This window comes from Amaranthus tricolor, chromosome 1 (assembly GCF_026212465.1).
Source record: "Amaranthus tricolor cultivar Red isolate AtriRed21 chromosome 1, ASM2621246v1, whole genome shotgun sequence".
Taxonomy (NCBI): Eukaryota; Viridiplantae; Streptophyta; class Magnoliopsida; order Caryophyllales; family Amaranthaceae; genus Amaranthus; species Amaranthus tricolor.
Window position 1 is genome coordinate 35,084,679 of NC_080047.1, and position 24,608 is coordinate 35,109,286.

Below are 24,608 nucleotides of genomic sequence, written 5' to 3' on the forward strand. Positions count from 1 at the left end.
TCTTCAGCCAAATCGGTTTTAAAAAAATATAAAATTTGCAACAAGCTATACATAGAAGAAACAATGGGGTTCTAAAAACATTTGGGGTGTCTCATCGCTTAGAGCCCTCAAAAATTAGAAACCGAAAATTAGTTTTAAAATACAATTTTTTGTATAATTAAGTTTTGCTCTTCAAATTTAATTTTTCGTTTTTGATAAATATGTTGATATGTTGGATGATGAGAAAAATTTTGTGTTGCTGTTGTTTATCAACGTATATCCAATTATAAACTATTTCATTTTATATTTGGTGTTAAATGTTTTTACGGTTAATGTAATTTTCTTTGATCATTGGTAAAGGGCTAAAGACCCCACTTCATTTTATATATATATATATATATATATATATATATATATATATATATATATATATATATATATATATATATATGATATTTCTAGCAAAATTACACTAAAATTTCATTACCATGCAGCAAGATACGTCAAATAATTGGTCATAAGTCAGCTAACGGAAGATACGAATTAACACCATCAAACTCATACCGTAATCCCACCTAGGTTAAAATTGTACAGACCCAAAAATGACCCATTTTTGAACACTAAAAAGAAACCATATTAATATACCGATCCATACACACTATAACCGAAGACAATCTAACCCAAAACACCTTATCAGAAACATAACTTAGGACTCGAATGAACACCCCTAGCTAGAATCATCCAAGCACACATATGGTTTGCCAGTTGCTCCGAACATTTCCAAATCAAGATCAAGGATTCTCAAATGCTACACGAGAAGGGTCTTTGCTTTTTCTAGGGGGGGGGGGGGGTACTGTTTGGCCATCTTCACCACGAAACAAGGGAAACACAAGCCAGAGACAAAGATATTTCCAAAAATACATTTTACTGTTTCTGCATAGTATGCGATAACTAATCAAAAACTGAAACAAGTCCCAACTAACAAGAAAAATAAAGAGGACGCTCGGCCTAATGGAACACGATTTAAGAACTCATTAGAATGTGATATAAGAAAGAAATCAAACAGTAGCCCACACAAAAATTTGAAGCTGAGCAGCCAGCAGGGCATTTTGTTCTACGGGTTGTATATGAAAAGTGAACGCAAATTTAAAACTTTTAAGAGAACTGCTCAGGGAGAAGAGATCAACATGACACAGGGAAGGTCTTACACACTGTATCTTCCTCTCGAAGACTTGTCCTTTTTTGCATCATCCTGTTACATCATGAAATATTTAACACCAGATTGTTTTTCATTTCACACTTCAAACATCAATGAGAATGCAAATATTACTTACATGGAAACTGTAATTAATTTTGTCCGTAACGTCAATTATCTCTTTCCACTTCCTTCCAATGCTCATCTGTTCCATTGAAAATAAGATAAGAATTGATAACATAAGCACATTGCCACAAGTGAAACTGAAATTAGGTTCCATTGGAAAATGAAAACAAAAATGATTTTTATTGCAGTGAGATGAGACAGAATTAGATTCATAATGGCTTCAACATAATAGAGCTAGATCTAGTATACATTCATTGCACTTCTTCCAAAACACAGAACTTTTAAAGTCTTATTATTACCCACACAGAGTAGTGCAAGCACCGAGTGAGTGAGGGGGACCTAATCACTTAATCATAGTAATATAGAAATCATCCTGTTGTAAAAAACCCAGAATTGATAGACCACAATTAATCAATCTCAAGTTTCAAAATATGTATTTATAACGAAAAGTTTGATGATAGATGCCACAGATCACAGTCCAAGATTGAAAAGAGAGGTAATCTTTTGTTGTTAAATAATTGAAGAAGCTGGTGAAAACAGTTACAAGAATGATTTGGTATGGTTGAAATAAGAACAAAAATGGTTCTAAAATAAGTTGAAAACATCCTCTCACTTTAGTCCGATACTTTGATCCCTCATGTAAAAGATTGCAACTCCATGTAGGTTTACTAGGTTGAAAGTAACTTGAATGTCTTCAATTTACTTATTTCTCTCCTTTGAATGTGAAACAAATTTAAAATGTGGTAGAAACTATTCCAAAATTTAGAGATAACACTACATGTGAAAGATTTGTCTTCCAGAGGGTTAAATCAAAGTCCTCTATGAATCTTCTACCAACCAGAAGTATACTAAGCATCTAAGCCAGATCTTGCATCAACTAGCATGCTATCATAATGTAGAAGCTCACCTAAGTCACGCTTTCTCCACCCAAAAATGCATAAATCATTAGAATAAATAAAAAAAATCTCCATTCCATTACATTCAAATATCTAAAATTTAATACTTCATTATAAATAAAGTTTATGAACTATCAAACATTAGCAAAGTGCAAACAGCTACAGTGGGGATTAGATGCAAGTTGTCACATGCTGACTTGTTTTCCCCAAGTTGCCACACAAGGGCTTCTTGTTCACTATCCCATCATGATTTAAGTCACGCCTCTGAGACAGCCCTGCCTCCAAGAATCCAAAGTACACAAAAAAAAACACAAGACACAATGATTGAGGCACAGCTTCGAGTGCTGTGCAAACTCCCTCCAACTTCGAGTGCTGAGAAAACTCCTTGCCCACAACTTTTATTCCATCCAAGCTAAAACTCAAGTCTCATACAGAATGGCCTTATATAGTTATTCACTAATGCCACCTAAGCCCAACAACTAAAAATAAAATGACACGTAAGCATACAAAAATATAAACTCAAAACAGAAAACTAATTACAAATATTCCTAATAAACCCAACTAACACGCTAGCCCCTCTGTTTTCTTTCTTCTTTGATAGGTCTTAAGGACCCTCGGGACCGTGGGTGTTACAATACTCCCCGCCATATTAAGCACCTTGTCCTCAAGGTGAGCAAAAGGAAATGAGGCAAAGAATTTGCTAGCGTCTTCCCATGTAGCCTCTGTTTCATCCCTTCCATCCCATAAGACCAATATCTCTCTTGGCTTGGATGGTAAGTGGCGAATCTGTAAAATGTCGACAGGTTGCAACACCTCTTCCAAGTCAGCTGTCAACGGAGGAACGGCTACTGCAGCTTGTGTTACTCCCTCAGCTCGTTTGAGCTGGGAGACATGGAAAACCGGGTGCAAGGAACAATCTTTCGGTAGCTCTAATTGATATGCAGCCTTGCCCACCCTTTGGAGAATCTTGTATGGGCCATAAAACCGAGGCCCAAACTTTTCATTCATTCGGCTAGCCAAACTCTTTTGATGATAGGGTCGCATTTTCAAGTAGACAAAATCTCCTACCTCAAAAACAACTTCCCGCCTCTTTTTGTCGGCATAAAATTCCATCCTCTGTTGTGCCATTGCCACATTAAATTGGAGATCATCTAAAATCGGATCCCGCTCTTGCAATAATTGGTCCAAGGAATCCACCAGGGTTTGTTGATGACCCACACGTACCACATGAGGGGGAACTCGGCCATACAACGCTTAAAAAGGAGTATCTTGATGGAGATGTGGAGACGTATTATAACAAAACTCTGCCCAAAGTAGCCATCGCACCCAATGTTTCGGTTGTACATTCACAAAACAACGCAAATATGTTTCCACCATTTTGTTCACAATTTAGAACTGCCCATCGGCTTGTGGATGATAAGTTGTGCTGCGTAACAACTGCGTCTGCTGTAACCGGAACATCTCCCTCCAAAAAACACTCATAAAGACTTTGTCACGATCCGAAACAATAGAAGTAGGAAACCCATGCAAACGCACTACTTCTTTCACAAATTTTGCCGCTACCTGGAGAGCCGTAAAAGGATGCGTAAGAGCAATAAAGTGACCATACTTAGTCAACCGGTCAATCACTACTAATATGGTACCGACCCCGTTCGATTTGGGTAATCCCTCGATGAAATCCATGGTAACATGTTCCCAAACTTGGGAAGGAATAGGTGGATTTTGTAGGAGACCCGCCAAACTTTGATTTGAACTCTTAGCTTGTTGACAAACTTGGCATTCCTGAACATATCTTGTGACATGCTTTTGCATCCCTTCCCAATACCATTCTCCCGCCATTCGAAGATAAGTTTTTAATTCCCCCGAGTGACCTCCTAAAGGAGAGTCATGATATTCTCATAACAAGACTGGAATAAAAGGAGATGATTTTGCTAGGACATATCTTCCTTTGAAAAATAACACATTGTTCGTCATGGAGAACCCCGTAGGAACTTGCTCACCCTTCTCGACACCTGACCGAATACGAACCAAAGACATATCTTTTTTAACCTCTTCCTAAAGCATGTCCCAATCAATACCATGTGTACTCAACAATTTGCCCAACTCCATATAACCATAAGTGATCCCAAATAAAGCATCCGCCACCAAGTTATTTGATCCCAAATTGTACTCGATCAAAAAACCAAAACCCATCAATTTCATCAACCACTTTTGGTAGTCCCCCGTGTACCTCTCTTTGTTCCAACAAATGCTTCAAGCTATATTGATCCGTTTTTACCATGAATCGGCGTGTGTTTCCATTTCAAGACAGCAAACACTATTGCCATAAGCTCTTTTTCATAAATGGACTTATTTCGAGCCAGAATCCTCAAGGTCTTACTATAGTATGCAATGGGATGTCGCTCTTGCATCAAAACAGCCCCTAAACCATGTTGGGAAGCATCAATCTCGACTGAACGTCATCTCAAAATTCGGCATTGCAAGCACGGGAACCTTAGTCATCATTATCTTCAAATATTGAAAAGCTCATTCGATTTCATCATTCCAAGCAAAAGAATCCTTTCGATGTTGGTTGGTTAGGACTTTAGTCAATTGTGCATAACCCTTAACAAACCTTCGGTAGTACCTGTCAAACCAAGGAATCCCCGTAGCTCCTATAAATTCTTTGGACATGGCCATGAAAGCATAGCAGATATCTTCTCCTCATCGACCGAAACCCCAGCTGCCGAAATAACATGTCCCAAGTAGGCTACCTTATCAACCCCAAATTCACATTTGCCCCCGTTAACTACAAAAGAATGCTTGCAAAGACAAGGAAACACTTGAGCTACATGGTTCGGGTGCTCCTCACGATTCCTGCTATAAATGAGTATATCAACGAAGAAAACCAAAAAAAACTTTCTCAAATATGGACGAAATACCTCATGCATCAAAGATTGAAAAGTAGACGGAGCATTTGTCAAACCGAAAAGCATGAAAAGAAATTCATAACGGCCTTCATGTGTTCTAAAAGTCGTTTTATGCACATATTGGGTCCTCATTCGAATTTGATGATAACCTGACTTGAGTTCCAATTTTGTGAACACGATTGCCCCATGCAACTCATCAAGAAGCTCGTCAATCATGGGAATGGGATATTTATCAAGAACGGTAGCCTTGTTCAAAGCTCTATAATCAACACAGAATCTCCAAGAACCATCCTTCTTCTTCACTAAGATAACTGGACTAGAGAACGGACTAATTGAAGGTTGTATGATACCTGCTTTAAGCATGTCTTGAACTAGCCTTTCGATCTCTTTTTTTTTTGACCATGTGGGTAACGGTAAGGCCTAACATTAATGGGATCCATGCCTTACTTGAGAGTAATCGAATGATCGTGTTCCCTTTGAGGAGGTAATTGTGCCAAGGGTTGAAAAATATCTTCAGAACTTTCAAAGAGAGCCTTCAAATCAGCGGGCACCTCCACATTCTTTAAACTTCCCTCAACTCCATTCAACTCCACTAGTATGCCTCCCCTTCTTTCTTCAAAACCTTGAGCATGGCCTTTAATATAATTTTGACCTCTTTAGTGTAGGATCACCCAATAAACATTACAGCCTTGCCAAGCGAATTGCATTGTTTGAGTCTTCCAATTAGTCGTTACGGGACCCAAAGTTTCGAGCCATTGAACACCAAGAATCACATCAGAATTTCCCAATTCCAAAGCAAAATAATCTTACACAATGCTTAATTCTTGAAGTCGTGATTTCACTTGTCTACATACTCCTTGTCCTAATATTTCCTCACCATTCCCGACCATGACCCCAAATTTTTCACTTTCTTCACAATTGAAGCCCAATTTTTTAACTGCTTGAGTGGAAATAAAATTATTAGTAGCCCCGGGGTCAATCATGACAATCAATACTATTGAATTAATCGTGACCAACATTTTCAGTCTTTGGATTAGTAATCCCGACTACCGAATTTAAGGAAATACCCAGCGGTTCAATCTCCTCTTGCTCCTCCTCTAATTCTTCAACAAAAAAACCTGTTTCGGCCGTGGGTTCCTCCTCCAGTACTCCAATAAGCACCAACATCTCCTTGCGACTGCACACATGATTAACGAACCATTTCTCATCGCATTTAAAGCAAAGCCCCTTCCTCCTGCGCTTACTGTGTTCAGCGTCTTGACATGCGCCGCTCCTTCCCCACGTTACTGCCGGCAGAGCAGGCCTGAAAAGGCCAGTTTCCAGGTGGGTTCAGGTTGTAGAGGGGCGACATAGGGTTTAGGTTAGGGTGGGTCGACTGATTCTGTCGTGGAAGGTGGGGAGTGGAATTAATTTTGGAATTAGGGTTCGGTTAGGGTTTCGCCAATTTGGGGAATATCGAATAAATTGGGGCTGATTTGGGTGTTTTTGCAAAGGCTGATTACTGTAGAGAGTGAGGGGATAATTTCGCTGCTGCACTTGCCTTCTCCCCAACCAAGATTGACACTCCAACTTCCGATCAATACGTTCGGCCCAATCCATGGCTTGATCCAAGGTAGTAGGACCCATGAGTTTCAATTCTACCTTCACCTCTTCACACAATCCTCTCAAGAAAGCTCCGATTAACACTGGTTCGTCCACCAAATTCACATAATTGAGTCTTGTAAAAAATTCCCTTCGATAATCGGCTACACTACCCGTTTGCTCCACCGACATCCATTGTTCATACAAATCTCCATCTTCGAATGGACGAAATAGCTCCAAAATCAAGTTTTTTAATTCCTCCCAACGCCTCATCGGTAATCTTTGATTTGCGTGTTTATACCACATAATGGCTTCACCTTCCAAACACACCACCGAAACCTCCATATTCTGTTTTTCGCTAAGTTCATAATACGAAAAATATTTTTTCGCCTTTAGAATCCAATCATCCACATCTTGCCCATTGAAAGATGGCAACTCCAATCTCCTTGCCTTCCAATTTGATTCCTCATAACACCCTCCATCACATCGATCACGTCTCTCATTACCATGCCCACGCTTGTCATCACTTTGTATTCACCTATCATCACTCCCCTAATGACAAACCCATTCAAGGTTTGTCTCTTCTTGATCCGGAATTTGAATGGGTGGCTGCCTCCTTTGATTTTCCTCTGTTTTCAACCCCATTTGAAGGATTTTCGCCTGCCCATCCAACAAGGCTGCCAATACTTGGTCAGTCTTGTCTTATTTCTTGTTTATTTCTTCAATGGCGGATGATAACCTCTTCAATTCTTGCTCTGTCTTCTCCATCCTTTCTTGCTCATTCGTATTTCCCATTGCCATGACGAAAAGAACCGCTCTGATACCTATTGAGACAGCCCTGCCTCCAAGAATCGAAAGTACACAAAAAAAAAAACACAAGACACAATGATTGAGGCACAACTTTGAGTGTTGTGCAAACTCTCTCTCAACTTCGAGTGCTGAGAAAACTCCTTGCCCACAACTTTTATTCCATCCAAGCTAAAACTCAAGTCTCATACAAGATGCCCTTATATAGTTATTCACTAATGCCACCTAAGCCCAACAACTAAAAAAAAATGACACATAAGCATACAAAAATATAAGCTCAAAACAGAAAACTAATTACAAATATTCCTAATAAACCCAACTAACCCGCCAGCCCCTCTGTTTTCTTTCTTCTTTGATAAGTCTTAAGGACCCTCGGGACCGTGGGTGTTACAGCCTCCTAAAACTTGGTGGGCTGAATCATTAGTTAAGAATGTAGGCTTTCTGGGTTAAGTGTATTACAAAGGCTTAAGGCTAGCAACGAGAGCGGAGTGGTTGTGAAATGCTTGCTTACATTAGCTCTCAAGTCTCAAGTATGCTTTATAAGGCTTGTGCGAGGTGAATATAGAAATTACTCCTTAGAATATTTATAGATGTTTCTACTCTTGGAGTGTTTCAAAACTCTAAGAGATATGCGCCCTAGAGGAAATCAAGGTACAACCATTGTTCAAAGAGTGTTGTCAATGACTCTAGTTTAGGCCCTTTCTACTGTATTCTGAACTTAGATGGTTCCACAATCTTCTGTAGGTCCTTAAGGATGTGGCAAATAAACTTTGTTTGGTCCCCAAAAAGCCCCAATATTACATACTATGATGATTATTTTTATTAGGTTAATAGCCCTCTCTCATATAGACATCTTATAGGGGGTTTGCTGCTTAGCGTTGTTGCAATGCTAGGGCACCACTTTCGGAATCACTCTTTGATAGGTACACAACCATGCTCGAGTGGGTCAGGGATGAGTCATGACAAAGTGATCCATGGATGATGGAAACAAATAGTTCTTAGATCCAAGTAAATAACAAAATTTATTCTTGCCCAGAAATCATTCCATGCCATTTTTGACATTTAAACCAAAAATTCAAACGCTTCTCAAGAGGAAACAAAGTAAAAGGCTTAAAAGTAGAAAATTACTAAACTCCTAAAAACAGAAAATCAGATTTTTGCCACAAATGCACCAAGAATATGCATAGACACAAACAAAGACTATTTAGCCCCACAAATTTCATAAATACCTCAATAACTTAAGCCACCTAATTGCCTAAACCTATTTATTGATTCCTTAATTACCCTTAGTCCAACCTATCTTATCTCTTGAATATGCACCTGATCAAAGAGTAATATGACAATAATAAAAAATTTCAACTCTTATGTTGAGGAAGCTAGTGCAATATGCACCCCGTTCACTTTTCTTCTACTTTGAAGAGAAGGTTCATAAATTTAAATAAAGTCAAATAGTCAAGATAACTTTGGTAAACATCATAATCCACCCATATCAATCATTTCCTTGAAAATAATGTAGGACCTTAAATAGAGAGCATGCGAAATAAAATCCTATTTATCTGTACCATCACAAATGCCCCAATGTCAAAACAATGTTAGCAAGAACATCAATGGGAAGCAACCATGCTCAAAAACACACACCCATCCAAGTTCTAAGTCGCACTTTGCCGACAAAAGATATTAATCATAAACCCACCAATATTCTTTGGGATCTACCTCTTCAACAAGATCTTGCTAATTTGACTACGAGCCAAAAAATTGAGCAAACAACATTTTCTAAGCATATCGCAGTTTTAATTCCACCTATAGATCTGCACTCTTGGATTCTCCGCATATCTATGAATGTTGATAACATAATAGAAATCAAAACTTCTTGTGACTATCCAAGTAATGTTTAGCCTAAAATCTGATATTCAAGCATGAGGACCAATGTACATCACCATTTACTCTTTTCATTAAATCAAATATATATCCTCGAAAAACAATAATAAGAATTTTGATAGTCTTTAGTGGTAGCTAGGCAACTATAGCTTATTTTAAATTAATTTTTAGGATCCACCCATAATCAAAATTGAACATTTATTTTGGTTATGATATACATAACCTTTCTACTGACATCTACTTGAAACAAAGCAAATAACTTATCAAAACCCTATCCCATCTACAATATTCTTTTATAACTAATCCCTACCACACTTGCACCTTCACCAAGAGAAGCTCATAGCTACCTATTAATTCTTTTAAAGCACCACTTAATTCTCACCTTCACCCAAATTCTTCAAGCCGTCTCACGTAAATTCATGCTACAAGAAGGTTCAACCTTCAGCATCAAAGCATATGCCATTCAACTTAACGTGGACTAACAAAAGCAAGAAAATAGTAATATGCAAGTAGTTGAAAACAACTATATTGGTCCACTTGAGTTCATACTATGGGCTATGGCCTATTGGAAGTCTTGAAATTCGTTGTATACCAATTTCACAATTTTATATTACGTGGTCAACTTGACACTCCTTCAAATGCTTAATGCTAGAAAATTAGTATCACCAATATAAGAATATCATTCTGTAGAATGTAAAGTAACCAATTTGGCATCACCACATCCAAACAAAATTGCACAATAGCAAACATAAAATTGCAGACCAAATCAAGAGAAATGATTTCATATTTTACACTGATAGCTCAAGGTTGATTTCCTATGGCCTAAGCTCAAACCTACAAAATCAAAGTAATTATAAGGCATCAAACCTGAACAGCCTCGTTGGCAGCATTTCTCGTCCACAATGAAAGTTTGTCTCCCCTCTGGCGTGCGCTAGCAACCACACCACATATCTCATCACCTTCATCAAACTGCTCCCCAATTAGAGCCATCAACTGCTCAAAAGCAAAACATCAAAGTAATTAACTAAGCTATAAAGCTACATATTTGTTTTGAAACCTGAGAAGTTTCAAAAGATTAGAAACAAAATTCTTCTATTAAAATTCTTTAAACATTACAGTTTCAAGCCACATTGATTCGAGATTCGTCTTTCTGCTGGCAGCAACAGTCCATTTGCCTCCATGTGCACACTCAGGATCCTCCCATTTTGGTTCAACTCCAGCCTTGAATAAATGGAAATCAGCATTTCCAACCAACTTGCTGGGCTTGAATATCTGATCATATAGGCTGCATAAAAGGTTTATATTTTCAACTCAAACCAGTATTCCTCAACTACAAAAAACCATAGTGTGCAACTAAGTCTTAAATACCCATTTAAAGCAAAAAGACATCTATATCAAACAAATAGAATAATACTAGAACACCATTCAATCCTAATACTACATTCCCTCAACAAATTTATCATGCCCTTCAAATCCTCTTTGAAACTCATTGCAGAAAACAAAAGCAGCACACAGAGGATAAGACTTGCACATTCCACATTTCCCGAATCGTGTGGATTTCAAAAAATAGGAAATATTTAAATATATTCTAGTATCCAGATACAATCAGAATCCACAAAACCCAAAAAGCATAAATCCAACGCATACACACCAATTCACCAAATTAATAAGTTTAACAGTTCAAACAATATGATCCGGCACAATTATCTTTAATCACCATAATCAATCCCCCTAACAACCCACAAACCTAAGCCAGCATGTAGTAAGATTTACAGCATACAACTACCAATAACTAATATTAGGGCATACAAGAGCTAAAGTCCAGATACATATTCACAAAAACTAGCACCAATGTCAAAAACTATTGCTTTAATTGCAATACTACAAACAAATAAGCATACCCCTATCAAAAATAAGCACAAACCAAATCAAAAAAAAAAAAAAAACAAATCAATTAATTTCAACTCAAATTTAACTCTTAAAATCAAAAAAAAAAAAAATTAAAAAAAATAAAAAATAAAAAAAATAAAAAAAAAACCAAGCGAAATGAAAAGGTGGTAAAAATGTAAGGGGGAATCAATATAATTTACCACCAAAACTCTTCCACGGTATCAAAGGTGTAAGCTTTCTTAAGAGTAGAACCCCAACCAGCGCCTTGTTTAGGTTTGGTAGAATCATACCAAAACGCCCACTTTCTCTCCAATTTGTGGGTCGTTTGTGTAGTTTCTTGCGTCTGGCTAGCAAGCGGCGCAGCCAGAACTTCTTCTGCTACTTCGTTTGACATTATTCTGCGTTCTAAAGAAGAGATTCTGCTCTAGAGATATAGTTTTAATGGAAGTAATCTCTCGAAAAGCCAGAGAAAAAAGGGTCTTCAAAGATTTGGGGTTTTGGTCTATATAGGTGTCGAGTTGTCTCCTGTGTCCTTTATTCTAGCTGTTTGTTGTTCGAAGCCGGTTGGGTTCTTTCAAGTTTGGGCCTGTGATTGATAAAAGAAGTTTTGGTCCAAATCGAGAAAATTTGAAAAAAATAAGACAATTAAACAATTTATTTTTCAAAATAAGTTCTGTGAAAATTTATTTCCCAAAATAAGCGTCCGTACATCCAAACCTAGGTTTGACAAGAGTCGCTGTTAGTAACGAAAAAAAAAATTAAAAGCCCAAAGTCGCTGTTACTAACACTCTAACAGCGACTTTAAGGTTAACTGGTAACTCCTTCACCTCGTCAGCTGAAATAAGGAAGTAATTGAGAACTGAAAACTTAAAACGCATTAAGTCGCTGTTACTAATAGCGACTTAAAAAAAAAATTTTTTTTAAGTCGCTGTTAATAACAGCGACTTTGGGCTTTTAATTTTTTTTTTCTCTTTCGCTGTTACTAACAGCAACTCTTGCCAAACCTAGGTTTAGATGTACGGACGCTTATTTTGGGAATTAAGTTTTCACGGAGCTTATTTTGAGAAATAAGTTGTTTAATTGTCTTATTTTTCAAATTTTCCGAAATCGACTTGCGATTTTATTAACTCCGGTTAGTAGGAAACTTTACATTGATGGTCATAGGTCCATGACCTATTAGATTCAGTTAGTCTCTTGAGAGACCGTTTCTTTTAGAGACGTATTTTAAGTTCAGCCCATTAAAGATTAATACCTATTTATCGCATTTTTAATGCCTACTTATATCATCATCATCATCATGCCTACTTACATTATCATTAATGTTTATTTACCCCATCCTTAATGCCTATTTTTAATATCTTAAATAACTACTTACATCATTCTTAATACTTACTTACAATATTTTAAAAAAATATATAATGAGTCAGTTTAATTAGAGATGTCTCTCAAAAAGACCATTTCTCACAAGAATTTGTGTATTAGATTTGCCTCTAATTGAAAGATTTGACTATAATTTTTGAGACCCAGCGTATTTGGGTTTGTATCTTAGGTCTTCAGATTTAGATTTTTTTTGTTGAATCCATATAAGACTCAGACTTGTTAGAACGACTCTATTCGACCTATTACACAACCAAATGAATTTTAAATTTATTCTAAATTTATTTCTATATTTTTTTGTATTTAATTTAGACTTATATATACAATCTATTGACTCATCATAATAAATTAATAATAATAAAATCTTATAAATGTAAAAAACGTTTAACTGTGAATAAATAAATTAAGACCCATTCAGAAACCGTTAAGGACCTTAAAGCCATCAAATCTTACGTTTTGGAGTAGTCTTAGTTTTAAATTTCCAAATCTTAAGAGCCCAAGTTACTAAAAAAATTATTTGAGTCAAATCCGTATTTAATTGGACTCGACCTATGTTGATCTTAACTTAAACCTTAGACCAACACCAATAGTTGTCAAAATGATCATGAAAACTTTAAATGTTGAGAATGACCAAAAAAAACCATGGTCACTAATGGTGATTACAATATATGATTGCATGTTTTTTTAAAATAAAAGCATCCCATTGTTTTTTCTTGCAACAAACCAAAGAGAAACTTTACATTGTAAGTAACTCAAAAAAAACTAATAGCTAACCATGTGGAACATTGTCTTTTTATTTAATTTTAAAATTATAATATTAGAGATTCATATTAATAAATATTAGTAGAATGTCTTCTAAATAAAAAGTAGGAGAGAAGTTAAATGGCGATACTTGTTTTGATGTAAAAATAATTTTTTTCTATTAGTATCCGAGTTTGAGGTACAGACATATTGCTAATGTATATGTATGATCATTTTAGGTTGGGATGCCAATAAATTTCAGGTTGACATATTGCTAATGTATATGTAGTCCACTCATTGTAAGTTTGTTCCTTTTGGTGGTAAAGCATTTTTATGCTCTATGGTTAATTGTGCTTCTCTTTGTTATGAAAGAGATTCCTTATACAAATACTTTTAAGGGTTTGGTGCATTTTTTTCTTTGGCTTGGTTGGTTCTTGGGGATGTCAATAATGGATTAGCTAAGATAAAAGTGTTGGTAACTTAGTCAAAGATGTTGATATGCTCCCTTCAAGTGTAGACCATTGTGATCTTATGTTTACTAGGAGATTCTACACTTAGATTAATTCTAGTAGGGTTTTACTAAAATTGAATGTTTTCTAGGTAATAAGTAGTTCTCTCTTTTTCTCATCATTAAGGTTGTCTCCCATTCTAAATGAGTCTTCGATTATTCTCCTGTTGTGGTTCATTTCTTTTTTGGTCAATTTCTTCTAATAAAGTGTCGATCTTAGATGACTTCAATTCCTATTTTCATTAGTTTTATTGGAATACTATTGCAAAGGATACTATGACTGCTATTTATCAAAGAGGTTTTTTCTATGATAAAATGCTTATAACTTGGAATATCACCTATGTGACTTTGCTTTCTAAGGTTATGTGTCCTAATCGCGCTTGTGATTATCAACTATTTATTGTTATAGAGTGGTTTATTAATGCTAAACTAAACTAATTTGTTCATGATTGGTTATAGTGCTTTAAAATCTTTTACTTTAATATAGTCAATATTTAACAAAAGAAAACATAATTTATTCAAATTAAAATGTTTAACAAGTCCTCTTAGTTTTACGCACTTAAGAGTGAATAGCAAGAGATATTAACATCAATAATTCATTCTTAAGTCTACTTTAAGCTAAAATTTTGAGAAACTTAGAAATAGGTCTATTACAGCTTACTAGTATAAAACACGTGTAATGCACGAATTTTTAAGTGTAAACATATATAAAATATTAGATTTTCTAAGCAAAGGGGAAAATATATATTAACCTCATAAGTTTAATTTTTTAATTTAAAGTGTAATATGTATAATTGATTGAATCCAAACTCAAGTATGTCCTCTCCTTTCCGGGAAAAAGTGATAATATATGTTCGTTGACCTTATCAATAATCTTATTAGTTGGTGCCTAGTATTGCCCTCTTCTTAATGTGCGCACTATCCTTTTTATTTCTTCTGCTATTAAAATAGAAATCAATAAAGATACGGTGAAATATGTATTACTCATATAGAAGATTATTTTGTTTAACATAATTACAACGGAAGTATATAGAAATAGTGTTGAAATTAATTTAAAAGATTCTATGCAAATAATATTGTGATTTATTTTATTTTGTATATTATTAAATATATAAAATTGTGATTTTGTTTAGTTATTTATTTCATCTAGGTAAAGTATAAATTTTTTATAAATGCAATTTCGTCTCGGCCAATAAATAATTGTTACCCAGTAAATATAAATTTTCCAAATTCAAGATTATTTTAGTATATTAATTAGAAAAACAATCTTTGCAAATTTGTCTCAGCCAATAAATAACTGTTACCCAACAAATGCAATTTTGCCTCAGCCAATAATTAGGAACAAATATGGCAACCATCTATTAAAAACTGAAAATTAATTGTACTACAAAATTGAAATTTTGTTTAAGATAATCAAATCTTTTGTGTTTAGAAATGCTAATAATATTTTTCTAAACGACTTCATGCAAATTATATTGTAGTTTATTTTATTTATAATTATTTGGAAGATAATATGCAAATTATTTTGTAATTTGTTATGTTATTTAGTATATTATTAAACTAGATAGTTCCCGTGCGATACACGACTTTATTAATTTTTCGACATATTTGTATTATTTTAGAAACCAAAATTTGAAGAAATAACTTTTATATTATAGTTATATCTCATTTCACTTTGAATAGTTGTATACATTACATTTATTGTATGATTTGTGTCATATTTTACATTGTGCGTGCAGATAATTTTGAAAATTTAGTTCATGATTAATAAATCACAATAAAAGACAAAACATTTGATTATATACTTCATATAATTATTTATATACTTTAATTTGTTTATTTTGAATAAAAGGGCAAATGATTCGTACCTGAAGTATACAATATAAAATTATGACGTTTTAATCAAAAATAACATACCAATTTATGCTAACAATAATAAATATTATATTAATTTTTATAAAGTATTACAACTATTAATAACACACTTGAAAATCAAATTAAACATAAAAATATGTAAAATTATTTTATAAAAGTTTAAACAAAAAAAAAATTGTCATAGAAATTATAAGTAACTTGCATAAAGATAGTCACAACTAGGGATGACAACAGGTCGGATTTGGACCGGGTCCAGGTGGACCCGGATTCAGATCTATTTTCAAGAACAAGATCCGGATCCAGACTAAGATCCGCGGGTCCAGTTTTGCAAGACTCAGATCCGGATCCGCGCATACTGCGAATCCAGTACCAGATCCGGGTCCAAAACGGGTCTTAAGCTAGAGTTAATTTTCAGTTTGAGCTTTTTGTACCTCTTTTTTCCTTTTGGTATATAATACAAATTAATTGCTAAAAAAATTATTCTATTTTTCTCTAAAATATTGCTTGTAGGGCACATGATAATTAAATGCAAATACAATAGGATAACAATAAGATTATCCAAAACACTTTGCTAATTGATTACGATTCGCCATTGTTGTTGATTTACCCTAATTTTCCTTAACAAAATATTAATTTTTGAATAAAACTGAGAGAAAATGAGAAAGAAGACTATCGTTTGTTGATTCGCCCTAATTTTCCTTAGCCAGATTATCCAGAGCTTTAGATATTGAACGATGGAGGAAGAAGCTGCAATTCGAAAGAAGCAATATGATGGTGGAATGGAGAAAGAAGCAGCATTAATGAAGAAAATCACATGCACCATATAAAGAAAATCGCAGGCTTAGGAAATACGACATTTTAATTTCAATAAATATACTTAGGGATGGGATTATCAGTGAGGCTGAGGCAGTAAGGGAAGTCAGGGGATTTAAATTTTAATATATATTTGATATTAAAAAAAAAATAAAGAAATAAAAAAGTCCTTTAGATTCGTGGGTCCGGGTCTGGGTATTTTTCTTAGATCCGGATCCGAACCCGTTTAAATTTAAATGGATCCGGATCCGACCCGGATCCAATGGATCTACATTTTTAGGACCCAAATCCGTGAAAACGGATACGGATCCACGGATCCGGGTCGGGTCTAATACCCATTGTCATCCCTAGTCACAACTTAAATCATATTAGAATTAAGCATTGCATTAAAGTAATCAATGATGTAAATAACCAGAAAAAATCCTAATAAAAATATATATCATGTTTTAACCATCTGAAAATATCCAATATACTAAATAATACTCATTTAATAAATAAAATTTAATTTTTTTAAATAATTAAAAAATTAAAATAAAATACTTATATGATATTCAAACACATTATATGATGTGACCTAAAAGTTATAAAATTAATCAATATAAAAAATATTATAGTTTTAGTTAGAAAATAACAAAGTCAAAGATATAAATATTAGTCATAATAACAATGACATCATCATTGAATTTTAGAGGAAAAACGTTTATTGAGGTTGTACGCATAAGCAATATTAAATAATGATGGTGTCAGCAGTGCTTTGTTTTAGTAATACTTATAGATTATAGATAGATGATTTTAATTAATGCAAGTGCTTATCAATTATCAATCAATTTATGCAAATTTGTCTTATCCAGTTAATATCAATCAACAAAACAATCAAGAAAAATTTGTCTCAATCAGTAATTAGGAGATACAAATGGCAATAAAAATTTTAAAAGTGCAAGTTTTTTTTATAGCAATCATAGTCAATCATCCTTTAATTTGTGCAAAACTATATTAGACAATAAATTACAAACAATATAAAATCTCTACTAATAAGCATTCAGCCAATAAAAAACACATGGCAACATTATGTTAAACTGCCATTTATTAATTTACATCAAAATTATTAGTTTGTATGATTTTTTTCTCCCAAGCATTTGAATCAACCCTAAAAATTTAATATGCTACTTATCATACTTCCCCAATTCCAGATAGGTCATAAAAAAAGTTATATACACAAACATTAGAAAACTTTGTGCAATATTCTCCCATTTAATTTGCACCCAAATTCTATTTAGGATCGTTCCACTTATTTCGCAATCTTTTATATTTTGGTAATAGTCGCCATAATTCTCTTTTTTAATCTAATTCAAAATTTTATTCACTGCTCTAATCTCATAATGTTATTTAATAATCACACTTGTTATTCTTAATCTTATCCCATTTACAAGAGAATATAAAACTTTGGGTTTCATTATCAAAAGAAAAATTCGAGCAAAATAAGTTTGACAATCCAAAATATAATTCATTTGTAAATTAGATCGGATACAGGGAGAATTTACCGTTGAGAATTACAAATTACTCTCTTTGCCCCCTTATTTTGAGCCATAAACTATTTTAATTTTTCTCATTGAGTTGTCTAATTAAAATTATTAGTCATAATCCACACGATAGTAACCTACTAAAACCTACAACTAATTTATGTATTTTTCATTTCTACATTAAAATCTATAATTACCTCGCCTAAAATGCTCCACTAAAATGCACACTTTTATATTTTTCTTAATCATAGTGTTATCCCCTTGAGAGCAACATCAAGGGACAAAGAAGTAAATGGAGTAGATGTTAATTAGGGGTGATCATGGGTCCAAATTCTATTATACCCATAATGTCGACCCTAATTTTAGGTTTCAGGTCCATCTTTTTAATACTAAATGGGTTAGAGTTCGAATCCAAAAAATAAATGGATCTAGGTTTAGGTCAGACCCAAGCCTAAGGTAGACAAGGAGTGCCTAAACTTCTCTATACTGTCCTTCTTAGTTCAAAATCCAAATTTCTTACCTCTCAAAATTTCTAAGGATAAATTATCATGAATAATACAATATTTTATTAATTTTCGTATAATAATATTAATTTTTGATTAACCATAAATAATACTACTTTTGGGGAGTTTTTCCTAGAATAACACCAACTTTAGTTTATTAACTAATTTATCAATTTTTTTTGTTATATAATCTACTATAGTTTCATTTTTAGCATGTTAGGGATATTCTAGGAAAACACCTCTAAGTTAATATTATTCATGATTAATCAAAAAATTGATATTATTGCAGAAAAATAAGCAAAAAAATTATATTATTCCTGATAATTTTCCAATTTTTAATTCCCTCGTATTTCTCCTTCAAATCGCTTTGTTGCACGATATCTGAAATGCAGTTCAACAGTTTTTCTGTCTTTAGTATTTGTTCAATTTGGATTTAATTTTGGTTTATGGGTTTTGTTTCTTAAGTAATGACTCATATGGATTATTGATATTTTTTATATGGTAATTTTTCCTTCGAAAAGTTAGTTAGAATAATTCAACTTTTTCGTGATTTTTCTATAGTAATTCAACCTATTAGTTAATCATGAATAATTCATAGGGGTATTTGCCTAGAGTAACCTTCAATAACCTGATAACCTACTATAATAGGTAATTTACAGAAATAGTAAACTGAAATTAATTTAAAATTAAAGAAAAATTTTAAAAATCTACATAAAAAATTCTGAATAATAATAAAAATCATAATTTTTTTAACGTTCTGAACATTTTTTTCGACATTTTATTTTATTTTATCTTTTTTTAAAAAATAAAACATGCTATGGCAAGTCATTCGCAGATTTACTCTAGGAAAATACCAATAAAAGTTGGAATCATTCATGGTTAATCAATAGGTGAAATTATTGTAAGAAAATCATGAAAAAGTTGAATTATTATAGGTAATTTTTTAATTTTTTATTGTCACTTTTTTACAGTAGATCTAGCTTTTTGTTGGAATTTTTTGTCTTGCAACCTGCTTAAATTTTCTATATAGATTAATACTTTTAGATTGAATCAATGTATAGTTCACACAATTCTTCTAGTTGATAGATTGATTTTCTTAAAAGATATTCCTTCTAGATAAAAAAAAATTCCTTCTAGATAAAAAAAACGCGTTTTATGGAAGAATTAATATCTCTGGTTTTTGATTGTTTTCTGATTAGCAAATGATTTAGTTATATTAAAATTGACTTGCTTATGTTATCCATTATTTCAATATTCCTTCTCTTAGGCCTGCATCGACTTGGATTAAGCTTGGTTTAATTGTTATATTAGTTGCTTTAGTTGAGTCATCTTTAATGGATCTCTTTACTCTTTGTTGTTGGGAGGTGTCACCACTTTTTTTTATGAAATTACAATTTCTTGGACGATTGCACGGACATAGGGACATGTTTGTATGCACAAAAGCTAGGCCTAATACTTCTAGTGATCTTATTTCCCTACTAGAGATTCATGTGGAAGATTTAAGTACATAGGTAAGGAGACGTAGTTTGAAAGTCAATCAGGACTGGGTGATTAGTACACCCTAGTCTAGTGGACCTATGTATAATAGGCTATTGCCTAGCTATGTAGGACACATAGTTAAGGTCATATATGAGGGCAATTAGTGTACATTTCCGATTATGGAGTATCACACTAGGAAAAAAACAATGGAGGCGATTATCAGATTTTGACATATATCTGATGAGTTGTATAGAAAGTTGCTTGTTACTTCTTTTGGCCAACTACCATGAAGCATGCATCAACATATTGACAGTGCTTTGATTTCGGCTTTTGTTAAGAGGTGGCAATTAAACACCAACACCTTTCACATTCTCTGAGAGGAGACGATTATTATGTTGTTTGACGTGCAACAAATACTTGGGTTGTGTATTTGTGGTTCGTTTCTTAAAGAAGCTTCAGAGGAGACACTGACAAGGCTCTCAAAGGCCTATTTGGGAAGCCAATGACCATACCGCGGTACGGTCGCGCGCGACTGAATAGTATAAATCACTATAAACTTTAAACGATTGTCATTTCTCACTCGATTGTCAGAATTGGGCATATAATATGTCGTTGGAAGCTCTTAAAGTCTAGTTTCTAATCTTGCATTAATACGATTTTTTTATAAAAAGTTATGTCTAAAAGATTGAACATGTATCAAACTTCAGCACAAATAAACTTTAAACGATCGTCATTTCTAGCTCGATTATCGAAATTAAGCATATAATATATCATTGGAAAGATCTTGAAGTCTAGGTTCTATTGCCACAAACATTGCAATTATATGATTTTTCTGTTTAAAGTTATAGCGAAAAGAGTGTACATGTATCAAAATTTAACACAATCATATTGGTTCCGCAATCATATTGATGCTCATTTTCATTGGCCATTGTAATTCGATTTTTAGTTTTAGCTTGTTTTAGTTCAATGAGTGTTCAGAGAGAGTTTTTAGAGAGATATTAGAAATTGAAGGCTTGAAAAGTAATTAGGAAAATCTTGAAAGTTCAATATATAAAGGGTGGCGATAAAATAAAAAGGGTGACAAAGTTTAATAATGCCCTAAAATTATTCAATGTGGTGAGAGTACATTAGAGCAACATGTATAATTTTTAAATATTTTTGACTTTTCATCCAATTAACAAGCTAAAATTAATTAAAAAGTCAACAAAAAACCATGAAAAAAAGTATTACAGACATTAACATATATAGAAAATAGGAAAAATTACTTAGAATAAGCCAACCCATTTATGATTTTCTTACAATAATTTCACCTATTGATTAAGTATGATTAATCCAAACTTTAAGGTATATTTGCTTAGAGTAACTTGGTAATCGGATGAATTGCTATATCAATTTTTTTAGGATAAAATAAATTAAAATAAAATGTCGAAAAAAATGTAAAAAAATATAATGAAAATTATGATTGTTTTATGATTCAAAATTTTTAATGTAAAATTTCACAATTTTTCTCTAGTTTTACATTAATTTTAACTAAAATTTTTTGGTAAATTGTCTACTATAACAAGTCATCCGATTAGCTAAAGTTAAAATTATTAATGTAAGATAAAATTATTGTAAAAAAATCAAAATAACAAAATTAAATTATTTTAGATAATTCTTTCAAGAAAATAAAGATAGGTGCAAGAAGTGTAAATGATCATTTCGGAAAATTGCACGGGCCCAGAGTGAGTAAGAAGTTGAAAACCCTAATTGTAGGCTATCATATATAAATACCTCATAAACCCTAATCGTCGTTTTTCTCGCCTCTTTTCCTTTTTTTCTCTTCTTTCTTCTCAAGCGGCAGAAATGTCGAAGCGAGGTGCGTACTTGTTATCTGTCATTCTCTTTTATTGTTTAATTGTTCTGTTGTTAATAATACTCAGATTAAGTTGGCAATGTATGAAGCTGATTTTGATTCAATCTTTGATATGGGTTTCTAACGCCTCTTGAATAAATCACTCGATTTTATCATTTTGCGTTTTGTTTGATTATTATAATTTTTTACTCCAATTATTGAGCTCCTTTAATTTTGAAGTAAATTATTATTCAAAACAATTATTTAGGGAAGAGTAGAAGAAAATGGGATATTACATTACTTCTTTTATGTTAACAGTATTGATATGTATTTGTACTTGAATTGTTTTATGTGGGTTGTGACTTCTGATATTCGCTTAATGCTGAAAGAGGTTAAAGTTTATTCATTTGAATGAACTGTTATGTAATGAAATAATTTGATATAAGAGGTAAGCAGCTGTAATTAGTTTGCTAATTTGCATAATTTGGATACGGAAATGGAATGTAGCGAATATGAAAATTATAAACAGAGAATAGTACCCTTATTGGTTTATTGGTTTTGGTGATAGAGTATCAAGTGATTACGTATTCTGCTTAGATGGGTAGCAATATGTCTGTGAACAGTTGTTTCTGTACACTATTTTTACTGATCCCTCCAGTTGCGCGGGTGTAACAAAGATCAAAGAATATACTCAAATGAAGATTTAAAGTGGTTTAAGGATTAGTTTGAAAATATCATACATAGCATGTATTTCTAATGGTCATGGATTCAGCTCTTAAATCTACACTAGGCTGGCCCATGCTTGCATCTATTTTATAGGGATCAAAATTGCACGAAATTATCTTATAACCTGATTTTTTTTTTTCTTTATCTTATGGTTTTGATTTTGGATCCTCAGGGCGTGGAGGAAGTGCTGGTAACAAGTTTAGGATGTCACTGGGTCTTCCAGTGGCAGCCACAGTAAACTGTGCTGATAACACTGGGGCTAAGAACCTTTACATTATTTCTGTCAAGGGAATTAAGGGTAGACTCAACAGGTTGCCGTCTGCTTGTGTTGGTGACATGGTTATGGCTACTGTCAAGAAAGGGAAACCTGATCTCCGTAAGAAGGTCATGCCTGCAGTTATTGTCAGACAACGCAAGCCCTGGCGCCGAAAGGATGGTGTTTACATGTACTTCGAAGGTTGTTACTTTGTTTGATAATTAAAAAATTTAAACCTTAAATTCATTATGCTTTTGTTCAAGACTCTGGACTAATTAAAAATGTTTAATATATTCATTATGCCTAGAGTATTTCAATAGTATCCTGGAGATGTTAATTGTGTTAATTGGAAAAAATTGAGCTTGATCTTTTTTCCTCTGGCCAAGCTAATCTCATTTGATTAGTTTCCCTTTTCTGCATATGCTGACTTTTCTGTGATGGAGTTATTAGTATCATGTTACCTTTGTAGTTGCTCTTCCCTCTTTGTTTAATGTTTTCCCCTCTTTAAATCAAGTTAAAGAATTGATGCTTACTAATGTTGCATTTCTTAGACTGTTCATTCTGTTTTGGCATAACAATAATAAATTTATAATTGACTTTTTATTCTTTTTGTGTGATGCCATCTAATTGAATTCTATAGGCTTTTTCCTTGCTTAGTTGAAGTCAGAAGTATTATGAACGTTGTGCATTTAGATGTTTTGAATCTATTTGGTTTTACTAGCTTGGAAAACATGTCTAATAATCAATTTGTTTGTTTTTGTTTCAGATAATGCTGGAGTGATTGTCAATCCCAAGGGTGAAATGAAAGGTATGTAATAGAAATAATACTGTGGGTTTATTTTGAGATGAGAGCAATTTGTATGCAATAAAACTGGATATTGCTTTGATGTCTAAAATTGTCCTTGTATATAATATGTACAAGTTCTAGTGCATGTTTATTGATGATAGGATGGGCAAACACTAAACGGGACTTATCTTGTTTAACAGTCCTTGTGTTCAGTATTTTGTATACGTCTCTCCAAATCAGTCTGTTGAGAAGCTATTCTTTGAGCAAAACCTAACATTTAACGTTGGAGATCACCAAATTTTCACAGCTTCTCTTGTCAATGTGTGTTTATCTTGTGTCAGTTGTAGTCATTAAACCCAAGTTTACAGAATAGGGCTGGTTTCTTTGTGTGCTACTGGTTTATTCCTCAAAATATAGGTGGTTTGCTTGTTGACACAGCACATTGTCCATCCAAGTAAGAGTTATTTGCACATTTTACTTGTTGACTACCATTTTTACACGGTACACGATGGTATATTTTTCAGGATCTGCTATTACTGGACCCATCGGTAAGGAGTGTGCTGATCTATGGCCAAGGATTGCAAGTGCTGCCAACGCGATTGTCTAAGTGATGTGCCGATGATCTTAAATTTTGTTTTGCTTATAACTCTGAATGTTTGTAGTTGGATAATGTGATGGATAGTTTGGGACTTTGCAAGATAATTTATATTAGAAGGTTAAATACACCATTTTGTTTGCTGTCCTTCTGTTTTGTCAATTTTCATTTTAAAGTCTCGTCATTTGGTTTTTGCTATCGTTAATCTCTTTTGATATTTTGGTACTTGACGTGCTAAAGACCAATAGTCATTTGTTCTGCGATATGTGAATTTATTAACTAAAATGTTAAACTTGTTTGGATAGGATTATAAAAAAGCAAATTCAATAATAT

At 33.4% G+C, this 24,608-nt stretch overlaps 2 protein-coding genes across 2 annotated transcripts; one reads left to right on the forward strand and one right to left on the reverse strand.

Annotated features, from left to right (window-relative positions):
* Positions 1–809: 809 nt before the first annotated feature.
* On the reverse strand, positions 810–11,769 carry LOC130821533 (eukaryotic translation initiation factor). The gene is made up of 5 exons (XM_057687328.1): positions 11,462–11,769; positions 10,488–10,656; positions 10,239–10,364; positions 1,314–1,379; positions 810–1,231 (listed from the first exon to the last, which is right to left on the reverse strand). Exons 1-5 carry the CDS (start codon positions 11,653–11,655, stop codon positions 1,184–1,186), a joined length of 603 nt encoding a protein of 200 aa, XP_057543311.1. The 5' UTR covers positions 11,656–11,769; the 3' UTR covers positions 810–1,183.
* Positions 11,770–21,795: 10,026 nt separating this feature from the next.
* Positions 21,796–24,422, forward strand: LOC130826030 (60S ribosomal protein L23). Its single transcript, XM_057691507.1, has 4 exons — positions 21,796–21,935; positions 22,810–23,094; positions 23,660–23,701; positions 24,205–24,422. The coding sequence occupies exons 1-4, from the start codon at positions 21,923–21,925 to the stop codon at positions 24,285–24,287; spliced, it is 423 nt and encodes a 140-aa protein (XP_057547490.1). The 5' UTR covers positions 21,796–21,922; the 3' UTR covers positions 24,288–24,422.
* The last annotated feature ends 186 nt before the right edge of the window (positions 24,423–24,608 follow it).

What these genes read in the sequence shown, in the direction of transcription:
- LOC130821533 (XM_057687328.1), bottom strand. Translation starts at nt 11,655, where the DNA reads ATGTCAAACGAAGTAGCAGAAGAAGTTCTGGCTGCGCCGCTTGCTAGC. An exon ending in ACCGTGGAAGAGTTTTGGTG is followed by an intron (nt 10,657 to 11,461) that starts GTAAATTATATT and finishes CCTTTTATGCAG; the next exon opens with CCTATATGATCAGATATTCA. An exon ending in AATCAATGTGGCTTGAAACT is followed by an intron (nt 10,365 to 10,487) that starts GTAATGTTTAAA and finishes GCTTTTGAGCAG; the next exon opens with TTGATGGCTCTAATTGGGGA.
- LOC130826030 (XM_057691507.1), top strand. An exon ending in TGTTTACATGTACTTCGAAG is followed by an intron (nt 23,095 to 23,659) that starts GTTGTTACTTTG and finishes TTTTTGTTTCAG; the next exon opens with ATAATGCTGGAGTGATTGTC. An exon ending in TCCCAAGGGTGAAATGAAAG is followed by an intron (nt 23,702 to 24,204) that starts GTATGTAATAGA and finishes TATATTTTTCAG; the next exon opens with GATCTGCTATTACTGGACCC.